Source organism: Palaemon carinicauda, chromosome 8, assembly GCF_036898095.1.
Source record: "Palaemon carinicauda isolate YSFRI2023 chromosome 8, ASM3689809v2, whole genome shotgun sequence".
NCBI lineage: Eukaryota > Metazoa > Arthropoda > Malacostraca > Decapoda > Palaemonidae > Palaemon > Palaemon carinicauda.
The window spans coordinates 92,150,449-92,160,448 of NC_090732.1; the positions used below are offsets into that span (position 1 = coordinate 92,150,449).

The 10,000-nt window shown below is 34.5% G+C and overlaps 1 protein-coding gene across 1 annotated transcript in view; it reads right to left on the reverse strand.

The window, feature by feature from the left end:
• LOC137644925 (uncharacterized) overlaps positions 1-10,000 on the reverse strand; it is a 23,359-nt gene that overhangs the window by 5,702 nt on the left and 7,657 nt on the right. The window contains exons 2-7 of the mRNA XM_068377801.1: positions 5,450-5,577; positions 4,293-4,423; positions 3,219-3,389; positions 2,541-2,594; positions 1,063-1,184; positions 654-789 (exon numbers count right to left, since the gene is read on the reverse strand). Of these exons, the coding sequence (XP_068233902.1) occupies positions 654-789; positions 1,063-1,184; positions 2,541-2,594; positions 3,219-3,389; positions 4,293-4,423; positions 5,450-5,577 (742 nt within the window). The remainder of the gene's footprint in view (positions 1-653; positions 790-1,062; positions 1,185-2,540; positions 2,595-3,218; positions 3,390-4,292; positions 4,424-5,449; positions 5,578-10,000) is intronic.

Sequence of the window (10,000 nt, forward strand, 5' to 3'; positions counted from 1 at the left end):
ATTTTAGCTAAATCTCTATTAAGGGATTCACCAACCCCAGATCTACATTCAGGGGATGGAAGTGATGCAAAGAGAGATATATATATATATATATATATATATATATATATATATATATATATATATATATATATATATATATATATATATATATATATATATATATATATATATATATATATACATATACATATATGTATATATACATATATGTATATATACATATATATATATATATATATATATATATATATATATATATATGTTTATAAATATGTATATATATACTGTATATAATTCATACACACACACACACACACATATATATATATATATATATATATGTATATATATATATATATATATATATATATATATATATATATATATATATATATATATATGTGTATATATATATATATATATATATATATATATATATATATATATATATATATATATATATATATATATATATATATATGTATATATATATATATATATAGAGAGAGAGAGAGAGAGAGAGAGAGAGAGAGAGAGAGAGAGAGAGAGAGAGAGAGAGAGAGAGAGAGAGAGAGAGAGAGAGAGAGAAACTATTTTCACTTTCAAATTAAAAGCATTTTGAATTTAGAACTGAACTAATTATACGTTACCTGATATTGAGTGGTTGTGTTGAAACGCTATCAACTTGCAATGACATTGATGGTTCGACAAACACAGGGGTAATCATTCCAGCTAGGTCTGTTTCAACTGGCCTGGAGCTTTCAGTGAGGAAACTGAACTCCGCACCTTAAAAGGAATTGCAATGTTCTTTCAGGTTGCTTTAAAATACAAATTAATTTCAAGTAATTGAACCTCTAGGGTACCCAATAGCAATTCCATTGGCTATCATAGAGTTTGTAGTAATTTGAATTTATAATTAGCAGACTGCATTGAACAGTTAATGGCTATTACAGATAGTTTCCGACAGAAATAGTTCAAATCCAAAAAATCAAGGGATGGTAAAAATTTGATAAGGAAGATTTCAAGAAGTACTGCCTTTTACTGAATATCATGACACACCTGATGATTCTGTGAGGAATTCAACAGATGCGGAAGAGTTTTCATTCGTCACTGACCCACGGACGTGTTTGATTTTACCCATCAAATTGTCGAATGTTTTCCATGGCTGGTTTCCCGATTTCCTGCAAGAATTAGGATTTCTTGTGACAGAGAAAACTAAATATTTAGTGGGGAATGAGATTTAGAAATTGTAAGTAGGTATAAGGAAAGGGGACTTGATATTTGCAAAGTTTTTGATTTATCTGCAGGTCTTTTAAATAAAAAAGCACGTTTGAATGGAGGTCTATAGTGATGAAATCGACATCATGTTTTCTTTAATTGCAGTTTTCAGATAAACTTTTGAAGGCATTACACATTTAGATAAACAAAAGCCGCAATGGAGTAACCTTGAATTGAATATATACCCAAAACAAGCAGAAATTAGAATATGTTTATTGATTAAAGTAATACGCCACTCAGAAAAGCCAACTGCGTTCTGAAATAGCACTAATTCATTTCAAATATATTCGGTGTGGATTAATGGGGCTGTCACAATCCTAACTTTTCAATTCGATATGAATCATTATAACTGCATACCTTCATGATTAAAAAATACCACACATTGCAAATACTAACAATATAGTGATAAATTAAAACGATACAATAATAAATTGAAGATCCAAATGAATCAAGAAGTTGCTACTGATGTCCCATAAACTTATCAAACTATCAAAGTCAATTCGTTTATTTAACCACTGCGCTTAGGCTGAATCAAAGTTTGTGCATTTCGGTATCCTTAGTGTTGACCTCTAATTTGCTTCTAAAAATACATTTCAATTCATTGTGGAAAATTATTTGTGAAGTTATTGAAAACTTCTTATTCAGAATGAAATATGGGAATAAAAGGCTAGTCGAGTTCAATTTTCTATGACAAACACTCACCGACAACCTATTTTGTTTGAACAATGATTTAAGAGACTAGTCTTTATTGCTCCTCTGACGTAAGCCTCAGCAAATCGATTGAAAAAAATGTCAAACTACAAAATCCCAGTGATCAAATTAGTATAATATTGAAGGTCAAGTTACTTTTCAGTGCTACAAATTGTTAACTATAATTAATGGAGTCTCAAAGCTGAAGTTTTATTACCCTCATTAAAGCAGAGATGAGTAGAAACTAATTAAAATGTTCCTTAGTCTACCATTGAAATTCTTGGTTCTCTCCATATGACAATTAACATCAATGCAGTTAAATATATTCTTTAACATTATCAAAAGATTTATATAACTATGTATGATAAACTTTTTACTGCTAAACTTATGCAGGACTCCAATTTCAATATTGCAACTTCTTGTACAATGAGAGATCAAAACCTGCATTGGGTATACGATTATGAATTATTTGCAAATTTATATAGAAAATCTTTGAAATTACTTGGCATTACAAAAACCAAGAAAATGCCTGTACAGCAAGTTGGAAATTCCACAAACAGTATACTTACATTCTGTCTATTGGTTCACTAAATCCACAATCGTTGTCCTCAGTTTCTTCAGGGCTGGAATGGCGGTCAATGATTAGGAAAAACGTACAATATAACAAGTCAGCATCGTTCAATACAATATATTGAATATATAATAGATCACTGCTTGATCAACGCATAATTGTCTATGGTGTAATTGAATCAAATGGTTCATGAATATTTTCGCCTAAGCATTTAGCTTTCCAAAAAACAGAAAACATGAAGATGAGAGTAGCTTTGTTTACTAGATTCATTAGTAGAAGCAAATTAATTTTAAATACTGATTACTCTCCTTAAATTCTAATTAATTAGTTTTCATTTTGTTATGGGCTATTTCACAAGAGACTACCTCATCTCTTCCTTATTTTTAGCAAGACTAAAGAAAATTAAGATTCAAATACTTATGATTCAGTTTACTCCTAGAGACAGTCTTCCTTTACGAAACCAATTTGGGAAATCGAGATCACTGAGTGAAGGCTAAGAGGGAGATCTATATAACTCAGTGGTATACTATGTCCACGGGAGTTATATAATTAAATGAATAATAGTCAACAGGACATCAAATATGTTATATTAAAGCTTAAAAAATTATGCCTTTCCTCAAGAAAAAAGCTAGAAAGAAAATACTGAACATGGATTGGACCCATGATATGAACTTACTAATGAGAATACAGGTAACACGCTTTCCTTGATACTGGTGGGAAATGATGATTAAGTTCATCCTTTTCGTTGAGGAATTTTAAGAACGAGAGGAAACTTGGAAAAACTTCAAGAGGATTTTCGAACACTATCCATTCCCTTTCTGTGCCACATTCCCCAGTAACAGGACCTCTGAAATAAAATTGAATGATCACGAAGGACATGAACCATTTTGCCATGACATGAAAAATGGGAGATAATTTTGTTTCTTGCATTCTATTTGTGAGTTTTTAATGACCTCTTCAGGAACTATATGTTTATGTGGCTACTTCTCTCTAGTGGCTAACAGTGCTACATTTCTAGAAAGGAGAGACAGATTCCTAAATAATCTTCATTAACATGGTGTAATATATATTTCATCCTTTTATCTCGCCTCGTCCTAGCAGGAACAGGCCATGCTTTTGTAAGAGATCACTTAGCAGTCTTAGCTCAAAAGGCAAAGTTGTTTCCCCATACGGATGTGAAGTTCTTCGCCACTTGCATTATTCAGTGTTGAATCAAGAATGAACCCTGTGCATAAAACTTCGGTTCAAGACGAATTGTTTGTTATGCCAACAAAGAACTCAAATCACTAGCGAGTAAGATCCCTTACATACTCCATCTGGTATCAAATTGAAAGGACTATTTCATTATTTTCAGCGATTCATTTGTCCAGTGCATTCAATGTCTCCCCCTCCTTCTTCCCGCCAAACAAGTGCATGTTAGGTTAATTTCATAACACCTCACTATCTTTTTATCAAGGTAATGTTTTACCGCTTATTAATTATTTCCTCGTCTTGCTTCATTTCTTATCCCTTTTTTTTTTGTAGATCGATGGAACTAAGGGGCCCGCATGGTCATTGATTAAATTTTACCCAAAAATATTATGACATATTTACCATGAAAATAATCAACAGCAAATTCTTTCTTTCAGCACTACATTAATACCTTCTTTCATTCATCTAAATTGGCTCAAATACCGAATCTTATGCATAAACCAAGATACCCTCCTTGCATCACACATTGTGTGACCTGCCTGTTCTGATTCCTGCTTACCTGTAGTGATAGAATGGTTCGTCTTCCAGTGGGCTAGGCAACAACAGGGCCAAACTTAGCGTTAACCTCACCTTGTCTTCCATGAAGGAGGGATATTTCTCGTGTATTCCAGCAAAGGCTCCCTCTGATATCTGCAAATTGAGAACATTTAACTGAGCATTCTAGCTAGAAGAAGGACAATACAGTCTCTGCTTGCTTTGAACGATTATGAATAGCATTAAAAGATAAAAGGTGAACGTGAGTTCTGCATTGCTACAGTGCTTTGACTTCATTTTATATTCTATCTCTCAAAAGACTGTTCCTGAACCATGAACGTAAACTGGGAGAAGTTCAATTAAAAATGATTTATATTCAAAACGAACTCTTAGAATATGACATTTCAGATTGCATTAGAGATGAATTATTTAAAATCAAACAATCCCTGTCATTTTATCTAACTCTAAAGTCCAGAGGAATTACGTAATGTTATTTTGAACATGTACTCACAGTTCAATATTAAGGTTCACAATTAAAACAGTTAATTTGCAATATGTCCTGTAGTGATATGCAAAACAGCTGTACGTTCATCAAGGCAGTATCTCCGCCCAAACTCTCTCTAACGTATTCACACCTTTGACAAACTTTCTTATCCTTTCTTGCATACGTTAATTATTTTTGCCCACATCTGAGAGACTGGCTTTACCGATTCATGGTTTCCCAATAATCGTATACTATTCCAAAGTCTCGGTGGAAGGTTATTTTATCAAAAAGATTTTAAAGTTCTCTTTTGATTAGTGACAGATTTGTTTCAAGAATAACTTCACAAGTACAAATTTATCCCGCTGGAAAAAACGCCACATTCAATAAATATGAATACGAAGTGCTATCTAGTTAGGGGAACACAAGGGCAACGTGATTTAATTAAAAGTTCAGGCTAATATCAATAACAACAGCTGATTCACTCAGAATTACAGCCATTTAAACCTGCAAAGGTACTGAGAAACATTTATCCCCAGCCATAATTGCTGAGGAAAATTCTGGTGCGCTTCTGAAACAACAGATTCATTTTAAGTTTCTTCAGGGATAAGTTTGAGAGAGAGAGAGAGAGAGAGAGAGAGAGAGAGAGAGAGAGAGAGAGAGAGAGAGAGAGAGAGAGAGAGAGAGAGAGAGAGACTCACCGATGGGAGGTGTGGCGAATCTTCGTCACTCATTTCCTTGAACATAACTCCAACTGCTACAGGCAACAAGGAATGTGTCAAATTGGTCCGATGCAAGTAATGCTGAACTTCCATTGGGTAATTATAGCCTAAGGAAAGAAAACGAATTACTTCAAAAACTTAATGGTTAAATTAGATCCATGAATTTGGGTCTCCAACAAGGGTGATTGGGAAATCCCCGCAGTTTTGACATGCAGAAAAGTTGAGGCTGGACCACAGGATGAAGAAACTGGTAGTCAAAATAAAATTACAAAAACCTTTTAGATAATACATGCAATGCACTGCTTGATGTGCACTGACGGTACTAACCCCCCCTACGGATGGGAGATGATTAGGAAATCCGCAAACTCTACCTAACAAATCCCCTTACGTAATATTTGTTTTATTGTTTAAACTAATGCTAACCCTACTCAAACTTGTTTGGCAAAATATTTCTTAATATGGGGCATATGGATCTGGATTAGGAGAAAAACTATTGCTTTGCAAATTATCAAATAATGAAGGAGTCTACCTGCTGATAAACTCAATCCTTCTGCGTATCGAGATTACCTCATCGAAATCATCCCGTGAGGGCATTATTTACAATAGTTAGAATAAGTTTGTTTTAAATAGAATTTAAATATTGAATAAATCAGCCCATATCAATCAAGAATTGCACACTGTACCGGCTCCACACAAACGACGAATGGCAAATGTATCTTTGCTCATAGGGCGAAATATCCAGGAACTTTTTTAACTTTGATATATTCTGATTCACAAAGGCTTTATTCTAATACACACATTTCTCCGCATTTATGCGCACGATAATGGATATAAACAATAGAAAATAAAGATAAATAGAAATAATAACACTAAAAAAAAAACAATCGAACAAGATAAAATAGAAATAATGAAAATAGAAAAAAATCGAAAAACAGAAAATCAAGATAAAATAGAATATAAAAAAAAAAATCGAAATAAACACACACAAGTAACAACTAATGATAATCACAAGAGTCGATGTCTTTAGATATAAGCAGTAGTCAAATATTTAGCAACTAGGCCAATACGCCAAAGGTGCTGGGCTGGGGGCAGAATGCCCTTCCTTTCGAAATTCCTCCCTTTCTTATGAGTGGATTGACAGGTTAACTAACATTTCCCGCCTCTAACCGTGGGAAACAGTGGCAATATTCCCACGGTCGAGCTACGATACAAGACAGGGCAATGCGAGGAATAGTGTGAAAGAAATAGATAGGGAATGGATGATGGAATATAAAGATTATTAAATGATTAATGAAATTAATTATGTAAAGGAAAAACTGCTTGTAATCGTCTGATCAACACACCGCATTGAGAACTTGCTGGTTAGTCGTTTAACTTTGACTTCGTTTTTCAGTATGTGATCTGAAGCCTAACTCACTCGTTATTGATAGATCCATTTCCCAAGCGGGTTTTTTTTTTATTGAATTTCACAAAACATACAACAAGAACTATTCATTGCAACCTAAAAAGCTTGTTTGATACAGTCATGGTCATTTCTTTGCAGGCATCTTGCAAGTCTTTTTTTAGCCTTCTGGAGTTCATTATTGTTCCCTGGCTGAATGCAGAATGAAATGACTTAGGTGAAATAGATCTGCTTTTATACGATTTCGCTATTCTGGGGCTCTGCCCAAGGGCTTTGACGTGATGGTCCGAGACATTCCTGGTCAACGCCAGCCTTTAAGATAGTGAGATTTTTCCACTGGTCTGGAGTGGTCATAGGCAGTTCAGGGTGACACTGGTTTATTACTAGACGATGCCGTGCCGAGACCGTAGATAGTCCGTGGTGATCCGGGGTAAAAAACACAAATTTACGACCATCGACTCTATTTCCTTCCCGAATGGACCCGGTCCGCCCCAGATCATGGTACGTAACGGTCCAGGGTAATCCTTGGTAATCTGATAATCCGCAGTGTTAATGGCTTCGGTGTGATTGTATCATAAGGAGAAAATGAAGTTATCTATTGATCTATTTAAGTTATTCAGTGTTGATACTTGAACTGACAAAATATGAAAGGAATAAGAACAATCAGGGTTGACTAAAGATTCTCTTGACTGAGAAGTTCAAGGTCTTTGTTAGGGAGCAAATGAAAATATGTATTGATAGTTTGAAGTTATACAGTGTGGATACTTGAACTGACCAAATATGATGGAATAAGAGCATCAGAATCGACAATGGATTGTCCCTTGGCTGAGAAGTACCAGGTCTTTCTTAAGGAGCAATGAAAATACATATTGATTGATTCAAGTAATTTAGTATGTCTTTGAACTAATTAAATATGAAGGAATAGAAAGATAATGATGTACTATTTTTCATTATTCAAAGAATGAGAAATAAAAGTATTTCCGATGGATAAATTATAAGATATATAGATCAATCAATTAAAGTTGGTGTTGATAAACGGCCGGGTCTGAAGGAAGATATAACGTAAGCTTAGTATTTTAAGGCTTGATAGAGAGACCAAGAATCATAAAGCAAGCACTTTAATTAAGTTAAGAGTTATCTGACCATGCAGTAAAACCAAGCGTTATCAGGCCTAGCAATTCATCCAATAATTACCAAGCCAGGCAGTTAGATCCAGCCTTATAAGGCTAAGCATTTAAATCAAGCACTATCAGGTCAGTCTGTTAGGCATAGTATCATCAGGCCAGGCAATTAAAGCAAACATTATCAGGTAAGGCAGTAAACCAAATTCAGTTAAACCGAGTAGTACCAGGCCAAACAGTGCAGCCAAGGATATGATGCCAAGCAATTTAAACCAGGCATCATTAATCTAGGCACTTAAACCAAGCATCATTAAATTAAGTTCAACCAAACTTATTAGGCCAGGTAGTTAAACCAAGAATCATCAGGAGGGATATTTGATCAATAAAGCATTGTCAGGTCTGGTAGTTAAGCATTATCACGCAAGTAGTTATGCCAAGCATCATCAGGACAAACAGGAATTATCAAGCTATCAGTTAAGTCAAGTATTACCACATTATACAGTTTGACTAAGTATTATCAGGCCAGCCAGTAAAGTAAAATATCATACAACCAGGTAGTTAATCCAAGTATTACGAGAATGGTAGGTCAATCTGAGCATACTACCGCTAAAGAGTTATGAGGCCTTTTGACTGGCCAGACAGTACTACATAGGATCCTTCTCTCTGGTTATGGTTCATTTTCCCTTTGCCTACACACACACTGAATATTCTCGCCTATTTATTACATATTCTCCACTGTCCTCATACACCTGACAACATTGAGATTAGCAAACAATTCTTCTAAATCCGAGGGGTTAACTACTGCACTGTAATTGTTCAGTGGCCACTTTCCTCTTGGTAGGGTAGAAGAGACTCTTTAGCTATGGTAAGCAGCTCTTCTAGGAGAAGAGCAATCCAAAATCAGCCATTGTTCTCTTGTCTTGGGTAGTGCCATAGCCTCCCGTACCATAGTCTTACACTGTCTTGGGTTAGAGTTCTCGTGCTTGAGGGTACACTCGGGCACACTATCCTATCTTATTTCTCTTTCTCTTGATTTGTTAAGGTTTTTGTAGTTTATATAGGGGATATTTGATTTTATGTTACTCTTCTTGAAATATTTTATTCTTAATCAAGTTTCCTTTCCTCACTGGGCTATTTTCCTGTTGGAGCCCCTGGGCTTGTAGCATCCTGCTTTTCCAAATAAGGTTGTAGCCTAGCAAGTAATAATAATAATAATAATAATAATAATAATAATAATAATAATAATAATAATAATAATAATAATAATTACCAGACAAGGCAGTTAAACCAAGTATTACTAGAATAAGAAGTTAAACTAAGCATTACAAACCAGGCAGTTAAGCCAAATATTACCACACCAACAGTTAAGATAAGTATCATAAGGCCAAAAAGTTAGGATAAGCATAATCAGCCCATGCAATTAATACACCCATTATGAACCCCAGGCAGTTTAGACGCCCATTATCAAATCCTGGCAATTAAGACACCCATTATCAACTCCAGGTATAGTTAAGGCACCCATTATAAGGCCAGGCAATTAAGCGAGGCATCATCAGCGGAAATATATTCCCCAGGTTAAATTAGATAAATACTATTTATGGTTGACATGTATATCTAATAAAGTCGCATGTAATTGTGACTAATGATCATCATAAATAGCCATTTGTTACCAACAGATTAATGAACTATCATGGTGATGGATTGAATTCAGGTCAAAGTACAAATTCCTTAATTTGACAGGCATATGTACAGAGGACTTTAAAGGAATTTATACCTCTCTTGATGGAATCTACGTTTGGGTTTGTTTTGACTCAGAGGCACAGTTTCGAGTCCATCACCAGCCAAAGCATTTATCATAAAATGTTTTCCAGTTGATATATATTTCCAAGGTTGAATTCGATAATAAGTTCCAGTATTCGTGGATAATATTTACATCTATTAAAGTCACGTGTGTTAGAGAGAGAGAGAGAGAGAGAGAGAGAGAGAGAGAAACCAAAATAAACAAAC